This window comes from Melanerpes formicivorus, unplaced genomic scaffold (assembly GCF_026170545.1).
Source record: "Melanerpes formicivorus ecotype bairdi unplaced genomic scaffold, bMelFor1.0.p_v2 SCAF_23, whole genome shotgun sequence".
Taxonomy (NCBI): Eukaryota; Metazoa; Chordata; class Aves; order Piciformes; family Picidae; genus Melanerpes; species Melanerpes formicivorus.
In genome coordinates, this window is record NW_027142375.1 from 7,235,906 (window position 1) to 7,249,319 (window position 13,414).

At 42.2% G+C, this 13,414-nt stretch overlaps 1 protein-coding gene across 2 annotated transcripts in view; it reads left to right on the forward strand.

Annotated features, from left to right (window-relative positions):
* IGF2BP3 (insulin like growth factor 2 mRNA binding protein 3) overlaps positions 1-13,414 on the forward strand; it is a 121,853-nt gene that overhangs the window by 68,723 nt on the left and 39,716 nt on the right. For both annotated transcript variants that reach the window (XM_068152437.1, XM_068152439.1), the window contains exons 4-5: positions 6,202-6,253; positions 6,346-6,409. In XM_068152437.1, coding sequence (XP_068008538.1) covers positions 6,202-6,253; positions 6,346-6,409 — 116 coding nt within the window. The remainder of the gene's footprint in view (positions 1-6,201; positions 6,254-6,345; positions 6,410-13,414) is intronic.

Below are 13,414 nucleotides of genomic sequence, written 5' to 3' on the forward strand. Positions count from 1 at the left end.
TTTCAAAGTGGCTTTGCCTATTCACCAGACATTGGAGGGATAACTGTTCTGGCAGAGCATCTTCTGGTTTGGGTACTCCATGTCCATGCTGCTCTGCCTTCACAAGGGACCAACATGCTCTGACCTTAATGGTGAAAATGTCATATAAGTTGTGATACTTGGCTTGTGTGGTGGCAGTAGTCCAGATCAGCTGCTCAGGCTGGAGGTGTACTGAGCAACCTGGAGACAAGTTTACCCATGCACCATGGCATCTGTGCAGATGAGGTGGAATGATCCAATTACACCTTTAATAACTGGCTGCTTCCTCAGGTATTTATCATGGACTGCTTCATATTCAATGAATTGGGTGTCAGGAGGATGGGGCCAGTCTTTTTTCAGTGGTACCTAATGAGAGAACAAGAAGTAATAGGCACAAGCTTCAACATAGGAAGCTCCTTCTAAACATGAGGACCAACTTCTTTACTTCGAAGGTGGTGGAGTACTGGAGTAGGCTGCCCAGATTGGTGGTGGATTCTCCATGTCTGAAGTCATTCAAAACCTGCCTGGATGCCATTCTGTTCAACCTGCTCTAAGTAAACTTATTCTAGCAGTGGGGTTGGCCTAGACGATCTCCAGAGAGATGCCTTCCAACCCCTATCATTCTGGATTTCTTTTTATTTCCTTGTAAAGCTGTGCTACCTGGGCTGCTTGTTAGACATGTGGTCGTGGGTTTTGTTTTGGTTTACCAGCAAAAAGATTAAGCCAAAGTGGGAAAGTACTCCTGAAGAACCTTTTGGCCTACTTCCCTCCCCACCCCACCTCCCATGATCAGTCCTTTGCATCTAGTGGGGCTGAGAGCACAATGCTGGCTCTGTTGAGGTCCTATTTCACATGTCGAAGTCACAAAATGCCATCTCTGCTCATGCTGTGCTGCAAGTTTTGGTACACCTGAGCCAGGTGAGGGTCATACCAGGCTAGCTGTACTGCATTAACAGAATGAAAAATTGTTTTGTCTTGTGGGCTTAAATATACCAACAGAGCACTTGAAATGTGCATATGGCATTAGTTGTTTAGTTGGGCTTGATGTCAGGAGTGATATCAGCATTGCTCTGCACTTGTACCCCATCCTTTCCTTATTTGGCTCTACCTTTCCTCTTTTAAATTAAAAAGCCACTCATACTAACAACTTTATATCTTTTTACTCACTGTTGCCTGACTCTTTATTTCAAGAGGAAAAGAAAACCCAAACCGCCCCTGTCTTTGCACCCAGGAAATGCCATGTTGTCCTTCACTGAACAGCCTTAATCCTCCCATCTTTTTTCCCCCCCTTTTTTCTTTTTTTTTCTTTGCCTCTCTTATTTGTGATTTCAGTTGTGTTGTATAGTTTTAACTCCCAATCAACCTATCATGGGTGGTGACCTAATGGATTTACTCTACAGGAGTGATGAAAATAACTTCAAGTTCTAAGGCATCACTGAAGTTCCCATTGCTATGTGATGTGTGAGAGAAACAATATGGATAACTGTGCTTGTGGACCAGATGCCTTGAGATTAATTTGCTTGTGACACAGGGAAGAAATCCTATAGCACCATAAGAAGAGGTATATGCAATAGTCCTGAAAGTGCAGCAAACACAGCTCTGGTTTGTTCAAAGGTGCTATTTCTAAATCTGTGAAATCTGCATGAGAACTGGGATATTTTTAAGTGTGCTTTGAGCTCTTGGCTCTACTGAGGAGCAACATTTCCTTGTTTCTTTTTCCCTTGCAAAGCAGCCTCGATTTGTGGGGCTTGGTGTAGGGTAATGCTGTTTATAATGAAGTCAGAATTGGCTTTTAGAGTCTGATGAATGAAAGTCCACAGTATAAGACTGCAGCTTTTTGTGAGAGAGACATCTGTGCTACAACAAGAGCAGGAGACCCAATTTAGACAACTGGTAGAAGGAGAGCTCAAGAAAAGGAAAGACTTCCCCCCCCCCCCCCCCCATCTTAAATTAAATATTTGTACAAATAAACTTTTCAGCTGCTCATCAGAATTGCTGCTGCACCACCAACTTGGCTTTGAATTTTGTTCTGATTGCCCAACAAGGCTGTACATGAAGAGTGTTACGGAAGAGCGGCTTAAACAAAACATGTTTGTTTTGCAGCAGAATTAGAGGCTTTGGGATAGAGGGGAGAAAAATTGGGGAGAGGGAAAAGACAGTGTGAAGAAAAATATGAACAGATGAAGGATGGCAATAGAAACTGGCTGTTGCAGTAAATACAAGTGGAGCAAGCAACACACAGGAGCTGTGTGTTTTGAAAGTGAGTTACGGTCGGGAATCTGGCTCTGAATACAGTTACAATGACTTCTTCCAACTGGATTAGCTGGTTCAGTTAGAAGTGTGCTCACCCATGAAACTTGCTCCTCACGCACACACGCACCCTAACTGCTGCTGAAACTTCTGATAGTGCACTTGAAATACAAAAGGCTACCCCCGCAGTATGGGTCACACTTAAAACCTTGCTTCATGGGACTAATTGTGATCAAAATAGAAGTGTCTTCAGAGAGCAAGTGTCTTTGACCAAAGAGGATTGCTTCTCATTTCAGTTAAAGCAATCCTTTGAAACTTCTCATCAATCTGCTTGGTAAAACAACTCTTCAGAATATGGGACTCAAATCAGTTGGATTAAAACCCAGATGGACACTATCTCTGGCTGAAACAGCTCGGAAGAGGATTAAGGAGAGCAGCCTAAGTGGAGAACTCCTGGTGAAGAGGGGTGAGATGCCGCATGTGCCATTCTGGGCTGTTCCTGTTTAACAGGAACCTTTTGGTTCTTAGTCTTCTCAAAGCAGATATAAGATTAGCATGTTGAGAGGCTTTGATGGCTGATCAGAAACATGCTGAAAGGAGTAGTTTTTAGAGAGAATGTTGTCTTTAAAAAGCTGTGTGGATTCAGCTTCAAAGCATTTCTTTTTTTCTTGTTGAAGCTGTTGACTTTAATATGGGGATCTTAATGTAAAGGTATGCCTAGCCCAGAATATGAATTTAATAGGGCAATAGCTTACAATATAGCAATTAACTACTATCCAGCAAAGTCTTGTGGTATCTCTGGCATTATGGCTTTGGCCTTTTCCTGTATGATAAGGGATGAAAATGAGCTTTCTGTGACTTTGAGGTGATGCAGTTTTGGGGCAGAGTGGTCATGAGCTGGTGCTCTGCTCAATTCAGAGATAATGAATTTGTCTTAACTAAAGACATTAGCTTATGTTGCTGCATGGTCTGCTGTGTAATAGGACACGGTGGTTGACATACTATAGGGACAAAGGAATTACTTTATCAGACTAACTCTTCAGTATCCTGTTTCAACTAAACATCTCAGAATGGATCTCTAAGCCAGGGACTTGCTCTGCTTGTTGCAAAACCATCTGAGATTCTGTTCACCCACAGATTTTAGTGGTGGAACAATTACTACTTCAGTCTGCGGAAGGAGTCTTTTCTCTAATGGCATGAGGTGACTCCTGGCCACTGTGGAGCCATGGCCACAGACCTGCAAGACCTCACAACTCCCGCTTCTCTGTACAAACATTTCAAATGTCTTAAAAGGATCTTTCACGGACTTTTAATTTACTTTGATCCCCTGGAGCATCTCTACCTGTAAAATTGTACAGGATCACAGGACGGTAGGAATTGGAAGGGACCTCTGGACATGGAGTCCAACCTCCCTGCCAGAGCAGGACAATAGAATATAGTACAGGTCACACAGGGATGCATCCAGACAGGTCTTGAAAATCTCCAGAGGAGACTCAACAACCTCTCTGTGGAGTCTGTTCCAGTGATCCGTGACCCACACAGTAAAGAAGTTCCTTCTCAAGTTGAGGTGGAACTTCCTGTGCTGTAGTTGATATCCATTGCTCCTTGTCCTATCACAGGGCACAATTGAGAAGAGACTGTCCCTTCTTTCCTGACACTCAGCCCTCATATATTTGTATACATTTACTCTATCCCTTCTCATTCTTCTCCTCTCCAGACTAAGCAGCCCCAGGGCTCTCAGCCTTTTCTCACAGGGCAGTGCTCCTGTCTCTTAATCATCCTCATAGCCTTCTGTTGGACCCTCTCCAGTAGATCCTTGTGCTTCATGAACTGGGGAGCCCAAAACTGGATGCAATATTCCAGGTGAGGTCTCACTAGGGCAGAGTAGAGGGGTAGGAGAACCTCCCTTGATCTGCTGGACACACTCAATGCAAATGCCAGAGTAAAAATTTCCATAGTTTTAAATTGTCAGATCTGAGGAGTGGCAGAAAAAATACTGTTTTGGGGACTGAAAAATCAGACTTTGAGACTAGGCTAATCTCTACTTGCAGAATGAGAGGACAATTGTCACCTTGCCTATGCAAACAAAGTTGCCAAGAAAACTTATTAGACCCTGCAAAAGAAGGATGGGGAAATGTTGCAGTTAGAAGCAGTAATGCATTGCTCAAACTTGGTGAGCAGTGCACTGCCTTTTAAATACGTGGTTTGAAGTGTCTGTGTGCAATTGCAGTTTTAGGAGGTGGTAAAGACTGGCAATTCTGTACTGATGTAAGCTGTCATTAGGTTTGGGCATACGAACTGCATTTTACCTTAAAAGTATCTTTTATATTGCGGTAAAAGTATGGGGTACATTAATAAATCATAATTCTACATGTTTAATCTCCTGAGGATGTAGTCTCTGAATTTTGCAGTTTCAGGGATTGAGGTTTTGTGCACACTAAATTGCTGGTTAGAGCAAGTGGAAGCATGAAACAATGAGAAGTTGCACACATGTTCTTATGCCTACTGCTTTCTTTATGTCCTTTGTTTTCTTGCCTCCTTCCTTGCCCAAAAGGGTTGTCTGTTGCATCCTGTTGTTGTCCCCCTGTTCCCCTCCATACTGACATGTTGCTTTAAATGAATTGAAGAATAGCACTTTGGTCACACAAGAAGCTGCCAGCTTACATTTATTTACTTCTCAGGATCTCAGGTAGTGCTAGGAATAGGGGGAATGGAATGAAGCTGGAGGTGGGGAGATTGAGGCTGGATGTGAGGAGGAAGTTCTTCACCATGAGAGTGGTGAAGCCCTGGAATGGGTTGTCCAGGGAGATGGTTGAGGCCGCATCCCTGGAGGTGTTTAAGCCCAGGCTGGACGAGGCTCTGGCCAGCCTGATCTAGTGTGGGGTGTCCCTGCCCATGCAACTAGATGATCCTTGTGGTCCCTTCCAACCCTGACTGATACTATGATACTATTTATTTATCTCTTGGTATAAATTGTGAACCTTCCCAGCATCATTTTAGTTCTTGAGACAAAACATTAGGATGTAATAAGCTGCAGCTTATGATCTGTGCTAGTTACAACCACAGTGACTGTTCCCTGAAGTGGGAAAAAAATTAAGTATATGCCATGTGAATTCTGGAAGTGATACAACTGTTGGTACTCTGATCTCTTGACTAAAATATTCTGACACCTTGCTTTTCCTCCAAGTCTCTGTGTTTCTCTCCCCTTCTTCATCCTCCGTTTGACCAGAATGAAACAAATTGTGCTGGATAAAATTATTCAGATTTCTTTTACCCCTTGTCACATCTCTTTTTTTTGCCTGTTCCTCCCTAGCTTTCTACCACATGACAAATTAATTGTGACTTTCAAATAATTGTAAGAATACAATGTGCAAGTGGCTCCTGTGGAATGGGTCTTTGGGAAAACTGTCAAAATAACTGTGGAACATCTTTTAATGCGCTGGTTATTCCACTTAACTTCTCCATGTAGACGAGCCCCCGCTAAGTAACACGCATTTGTGTGTATGACCTCTGTGTTGGGAAGGAGGAATAAACTGTGCCAGTGTAACAGATATGTGCTTGGGATGTGCTGAAAGATTTTACTTCAGGTTTGTTCTTCTCTGATTATTCCTGCTCTTGCTGTAGCCCGCTCTGGGGCCAGCTGACCTGAAGCTTCGTTTTCCAAGGCTGGGACTTGCAGCGCAGTGCGACTTCGTGGAGCTCTGTGCAGTGTTTTCACATTCATGAGGTTTTTAAAGGCAGACTTTTCTGATGTGAGACAGAAAATGAGCGATGTGTGTGTGTGTGTTCTTCCAAAACCAGTGAACATTTCTTCCTTATTAGAATGCATGTCTTGAATCTTCTGTGTTCTGCTGAAATTATCACAGATTTTAGCGGTTTTACAGGCTTTTGTTAATCTGTGCTGAAATGGAAATTTGTAATTTCTTTTGACAGGTGTTGGACAGTTTGTTAGCTCAGTATGGAACAGTGGAGAACTGTGAGCAAGGTATGGCTCTACTCTCAAATGGCTTTTAAATTTGTAGTGGGAAGAGAGTGCACACTGAACTTAACCTCTTTTCATTGCGTTTTCCTCTCTAGTGAACACTGACACCGAGACTGCAGTTGTAAATGTAACATATGGCAATAAGGACCAGGCTAGACAGTAAGTACCTTATTTACTTGTTGCTGTTGTCCAGCTTGGCTTTTGGAATTCGTATTCCTCTGCTTTTTAAATGCAACTTCATTTCTGGCCTTGTAAGCTACAATTTCTGAGAAGCTTTCTCGGTCTTCACCTCCCTCAAGCTCGTGTGCTTCACCTTAATCTGCTGGGGTTTGTCATCAGCTTTCCCAGAACTTTGATGAAACAAAATAAATTAATAACTTTGAAACTGTGGGTAACATTCTTTCACTGGAGAGGGCTGAGTTACAAGTTAGTGATCTGCCAGTGGCAGAGGACTGTAATTACTGCTTAATTTGTAGCTGTTTTCTAAAAGAGGTTTGTGGTACCCTTTTATAACATTGGTTGCTCTCTGCCTGCCATTCTTCTCCTCAGTTTCTGCTATTTTGCTATGATTTCCCTGTAATTGTCTATATTTTTTGAATTACAAAACTTAATACTGCTTCCAAGGACACACAAGGTGGTAATTTGAATGAAATAACTTAAAAAAAACCAGAAAGTCCAAATAAATGATGTATTTTATGCTTACTTAAGACATGAGTAATTTAACTTTTAATCTAGTATTACCAAGTAAAATATAATGCTTTACTTTTTTAATGGTTGTATGTCTTTTTCCTTTAAACATCCCCATCATATGTTGTGCTACAGGTTTAATTGTGCTGTTTCACCACAGGTATAAAAAAAACCTAGTGTTCTGTAATTTTTAACATAGTAATATAAATATTCTTCCTCCCCCCCTCCTCATTCTAGCTGTAGTAGGCTGAACAAAACCCAACCCATGGGATAGCCTACAATCATCTCTTTTATTTTAACTTTGAAATTTCTGCCACCTTGTGGCTAACTACAATCAGCAGTTAATATTCAGAGAATGCTTATGGTGTGCATTAATTCAGAATTACAAGTGAAACAATATTTGTACATATAATTAAGTAATTAGGCCTTCTGTGTAACTTGAATGCAACACATGTATTTAATCTTTCAAAGTGTTAGGTTGCTTGTTAGTGTATTCCAAACAAGTGTGATGGGAAACTTGTGTCGGTGGCGTCTCCTGTGTGCACTGGAGCTGAGGGAAATGGTGGTTTTCTTGGATTCACTACCTGCCTTTTCTTAAAACCTGAATCCTTCAGGCAATTCCTGCTCAGGGTCTTCCATTGGTTTTTAATTCTATTGCACAGTAATTAAGAAAAATGTTGAATTTCTAGCTTTGAAAATACTTACGGTGCCATGTTAAAAATTACTGCTGCATAGACCACTTTCAAAGAACACAGTGTAAGCAGGAGGTGCCTAATGTGGCAGGGAAAGAAGCATTTCATGTCATTTTGAGCTGCTTGTCCTCTGTGATGTGGGGTCCTGGATTTGTGTACTCCCTTCCGAGGTTGAAAACATCGGCGTACAGTTTCTCCCTCCTCAAAGTGTACTTGCTAACTGATAAGGTTAAACCTGAGGAAATGCTGAGATAAGCCCAGACTGTAAAGAAGCATCTGACATGAAATTCTGTTTTGCATGAGAAATCATATGACAAGTGAAAAACCATGAGTCTGAAGCAGGTGAATTAGCATCCAGCGTGAGTGTTGGAGGTGGACTTGAAGCAGTGCAAGTTGAAAGATGACACAATTTGGTTGCCTTGAACAAGTAGAGTGAATGGAGGAGCCTTGGTTTGCTTTTGTGAATGGTTTGATGTAGACACATTTTTTCAGGGAGTGAGTTCATTTTCTGTACAGAAAATGTTAGCTTAGATTGGCTGGGTTCAGGATGCAGCCTTGGCATCATATAGAAACTCTACAACTACCTGAAGGGGGGTTGTAAACAGGCAGAGGTTGGTCTCTTCTCCCAGGCAGCCAGCATCAGAACAAGAGGACACAGTCTCAGGCTGCACCAGGGGAAGTTCAGGCTGGAGGTCAGGAGGAAGTTTTACACAGAGAGAGTGATTGCCCGTTGGAATGGGCTGCCCGGGGAGGTGGTGGAGTCGCCGTCACTGGAGGTGTTCAGGAGGAGACTTGACAGGGTGCTTGGTTGCATGGGTTAGTTGATTAGGTGGTGTTGGGTGATAAGTTGGACTTGATGATCTTGAAGGTCTCTTCCAACCTGGTTTATTCTATTCTATAAGAGAACAATTGGCTGGATAGAGTTTTTTCGTAGGAAAACAACCTGAGGAAGTGCAATAAAGAATTTCTTGAGGACCAATGCATGTGTGGCTTTTCTGGAGTCACTGTGGTTCAGTTGAATTGTTGTCTCAAACATGACTTAGCTTTCCTTCTTGGAGCTGGCTGTTGTGGACAACAAATGGCTACGAATGGGGAGTGGTGTACAAGTGCTGATAGCTGAAGAAAGCAGTGTTGGTCAGTCCACACAGTGCAAGGGGTAACAAGAAGTGACTTTGTCAAAAGCTCTTTAGAACTGTTGAGGATCTGTTGAGGCTTTGTATTTTGAAGCTTAGCTGTCTAGGGGAAGTGGTGCTTTTGGCCAGGAATTCTGAAGCAAATACCATGTTGTCAATTTTTTTTTTTCCCCTCTGGGATGGTACTGAGTTTGTGGCATATTCAGTACAGAGTTGCATCCAAAATTAGCTTGGAAACTGAAACCTGCAAAGAATGCTGCAGTCCTTCTGGGAAACAAGTCTTGGAAAGAACACACAGCACCCAAAATCTGACATGTGCACAGTTACTGACTTTTAGTTGGAATGGAGGTCTGTGGCTTGACCTACCAGAGGTGATGCCTCTTTCCTAGCTGGATGGCTGTGAGGTTGCATTAGCAGGAAGAAGTAGGATGCTGCTCCTTGTTTTTATGTGGCTAGAGCAGAGAAGTCAGTGTGGCAAATCAGGTACTTGTGGGAAGTTTGGTAGGTTTGTGTAAATGTGTACAGAGCGCCCAGAGCCATGCATGGGCCTGGGAGAACTGTCCATTGCTCTCCAGGGCTGTGGGTAGTGAGAGGAAGGCTGGGACTGCTAGGACAGCTGTCACCCCATGACTCTCTTTCTCTCCTTGGAAGCACCTGGGAGGAAGAAGGAATTATTCCAGTTGGAAACTGCCCTTGCTGCTCTCCTTCCTGGAGAGGGCCTTGCAAAGCATATGTGTGCTCTTTTGGCACATGCAGTTACTGCATAGTGTGGTAGACTGTGGAATATTTGGAAGAGAGATCAGAGTGCAAGCAGTAGAGCTTGACACCCATCACTCAGTATGAACAACCCAACCAGCCGCACCTAGGTACTGAGTCAGTTTATGACCTGCTTGCCAGAGGGCATCCCCTCCCCTCCTAATATCCTTGACTGCAACCAGCAGGATTTGCTGGCTCTGTGATACACTGCCACCTAAATTATGGCTATCATGCTCAGATGTTACACCACTTCCCCTTTCCCTCTCCAGAGTGTTCCAGTGTGTGTAGCTCTGCCTAGGATTTTGGAAGGGAGACTTCATGCAAAGTTGGCCTCATGTGGAGTAGGTGTATATTGTTTAAGTATGGGGCTAGATGTGTGGTTTATATCTTATGTTTTCTCTGTCATGCCTCTTAACTGATGGAGTATTCTAGCTGTGGGCTGCAATGTCAGGAGCTTGGAATCTGCATCTTTGCAGATAAAAGCAGGTATATTGCTCTTTGAAGACACCTGTGGCCACCTTTTAATTAAAATACTTGCAAAAGGAAACAATTTATTTTACCTTTCCAGCGAAGCACAAAGCTCTGTGGGCATCTAATGTATCCTTGATTAATGAATTAGGGTTCACATAACTAGTACTTCCACATGCCACCTTGGGTCAGGACTAATGTTGCCATAGGAACGATCATACTGAGGATTCAGGGGTCTATGATCATAATCTTGGATTGTTTTGTTTTAAATTTACTTTCAGACATGCTCATGAAAACTAAATTTTTTATTATTATTAGTATTTAATGCACAAAGAAATCATTATGGCCAAATAAAATTACTATGTGGCTCTATCTTCTCAATATGCAAATACCTGCTCAGGGAGGAAAAAAAGAAAGGGGGTGTACCCAGGAGCCGCGTGTGGGAGTGAAATATGTTCTCCATCTAGTGCTTAGTGTCATCGTGCTCTCAATGGGAGAATGATTTCCAGCACAAGACTCGGTGCTTTTACTGTACTCATTTATCTAGGATGTTTAACCTCCGCCAGCATCAGAAGGGAGAAGGCTGTGCAAACATCCTCTCGCAGGGAGCTCATGAGAGGACAGCAGTGAGATGTCATTTTGATGCAGAAAGGCTCAGGTGACTAGTTCTACAAAATATTTGCTTAGAGGTTTCATTTTTATGCAGGAATCCTCTCATTTCTGAGCAGGTGTCATGTCAGTGTAAGCCAGGCTGTGCAGATGGAACAGAGCACAGGCAGCAGTCACTGCAGCCTCTCAATCAATGTCCTATGAAGAAATTCTTATTTACACTGTTATGTCTTTTCTGATCTACACTGCTTTATAAAGAAATTCTGATCTACACTGCTCTTGCTGGCATATGAAACATACATTTTCCATTTTCACTAAATATTGATATTAAAGAGGATTTGAGAGAATCCCCCTCTTACTGTGGAATTTTACTGATTGGGTTTTTTGTTCTTCTCCATCTTTGTCCTCATTAAGTGAATGCGAGACTTTTAGCCCTCGCATTAAAAAGATGGTTTGTGGTTTGCTTAGTAGGTACTGGTTGTGAACTCTGACAGAGGTAACCTGTGTGGCCTTTGTGCACCTGTGGTCACAAAAGGAGACTCCCAGCCCTGTTTGGGAAGGCAGAGGTCTTTGCAGAAAGGCAGAGGTGGTGTTGCTGTGGTTTGGAGTTAAGTTTCTGAGGTGATCAGTTAAAGCAAGTGTGTGCTTCAAAAAAGCAGCTGGATTTAATGTGTATTCGGTGGCCTGCAACAACAATGATAGCTTGACTGAAACAGGTGCCATTAGTGCTGTGAAGAACCAGTAACTAACTTTCCTCTGGGGCTCAGACTTTTTAAGGGAGCAAGGATGGCTCTGCTGATTGCAGGTACCTGCCCCAGATGGTGTTTTACAGCAACTTAGCATTCATGTAGAAGACAGTTTTTAATTGCTCATCTCTCTTCTGGTTTTTTTATTCCTTTCCCCTTCTCTCTCCTGACACAGTGCCTAGATGTTTCTAAAATTCTTGCCTTGTTATGGTGCTGAAGGATTGCTGAATCATCATGTTGCTTGTTTCCAGCCCTATGTTTTGATAAAAATGAGTTCAGAACAGTTAAATGAAAGTGTATGATAGTCCTAGTGAAAACTGTCAAGGGTTGGAATGTGAAGACCAGACTCAGCAGCTAAAGTAGCTTTTGAAAAGCTGTGGGCTTGTCTTGTGTAAGAAATGCAGCAGAACTGTTTGTTTGCTACATCACTGAAGATTAGTTATCTTGGTGTACCCCTCTGTGTGCCCAAACCTCAGTGCAGAATGTGAGACCACCTGCCCATAAAGGATCAGTTTGACAAAAAGCCTGGGAGAGAAGCATTTAATTACTGACTGTTTTCACTTCTCATCACTTGGCCAAATCACATTATGAAACAAGTCAGCCTATAAAATATGGAGAGCTCTTTGACTCATTAGGTAAATTATTCTCTGTAGCTGTCTAGACTAATTGAAACAAGTGATACTATTGTAGTATCTTAAGTATGCTACAGAATCTAGTACACAGTACTAGAGATACTGCAGCATGTCTGGTAGCTAACTAGAAAAGTAAAGCTATAAGCAGGTTTGCCTTCAAATACTTGCTCAAAACCAACCAATCCAGGGTTTTTTCTGTGCTTTTTTTTGTCTTCATACATCTTTCGTAGCCAAAGCTTCTTCATTGGTCACACAATTGATTTTTCCCGCACTGGCAAATGAACTTTTCTCAGCTTGCTTTGAATTTAAGCTGCTTATAGTCAGGCAGAACCATTTAGCAATTCATCATTTGTTCTTAGGTAGAAAAATTCCAGTGTTCTTTCCAGGAAAAATATGTCATATATATATATATATGTCAGTTGTTGCTGTATGATTTCTTGTGAAATCATGATAGGCATGTACTCTAGTTGCAAAAAAAGCCTGGTCTTTTCCTTCCCCCTCTTTTCTAAGGAGTATTGGGAAGTGTCTTGCACTGATTTAATATGAAGTTTTTAGTGCTGGGTTTCTTGTTTTAAGATGCTCTAAACCCAGAGGAGATTGGAGCATTCTGGGAAAGAAGCAGTGGCTGAACTTGTCAGATGAGTGTGTGGAAGGAAATTAGTTGGGCTGGGTGTCAGTCTGGAGCCTACCAGATTGAAGAAATTGTTGGTGCTCCATCTCCCTGATATCTTAAGGTTTGATTCCTAAAACTACCACAGGCAGCTGCATTGCTTGCTGTTTATCTCCCTGGTAGTAAATTTGTTGATTCAGTAAGACTCAACACAGGAATAGATACCAATGACAAATGGTATGTTCAGGATGCATAAAAACAGAAGGCTCCAGACCCATTTCCCAGATAGGTTCTTCATGGAGTGACACTTCAGCAAAATGCTTTTTTGGCATTGGAAATCTATGCAGAAATTCAGACTTGAGAGACAAATCCATAGCAACACAAGTTTCTCTGGTCTGCCTGCTCACTGCCCTTAGTGTTGGTAAAGGAGTTTTTTCTCTGTATTCAAATGCTCTTTAAAGTCCATGGAGTAAAAGTTAAGAAATGCCAACTTTGAAATAGCTTCAGCAAATTTTCATCCAGCTCTCTTTTGCCATATGCTGTAAGAGATTCTTCTGTTGTGGGAGTAATTACACACTTGCCCTGTTCCCAAAGGACCTGTGTCTCATTTGGTGAACACAAGTATTTAATGAGCAGTGATCAGTTATTCAATATTTTGCTTTCCTTGTTCTTCATTGGTGTTGCTTTGGGCCTTATTTATTATCAGCTCTTATTAAACACTTCTTTTAAGACAGAAATTACTGCCTTTCTCAGAAGCTCTTTATTCTTGGACTGTCAAGTATTTTGAGGATGCTTGTTCAGCCCTTGGGAGATGAGGGGCATGGTTTCCTC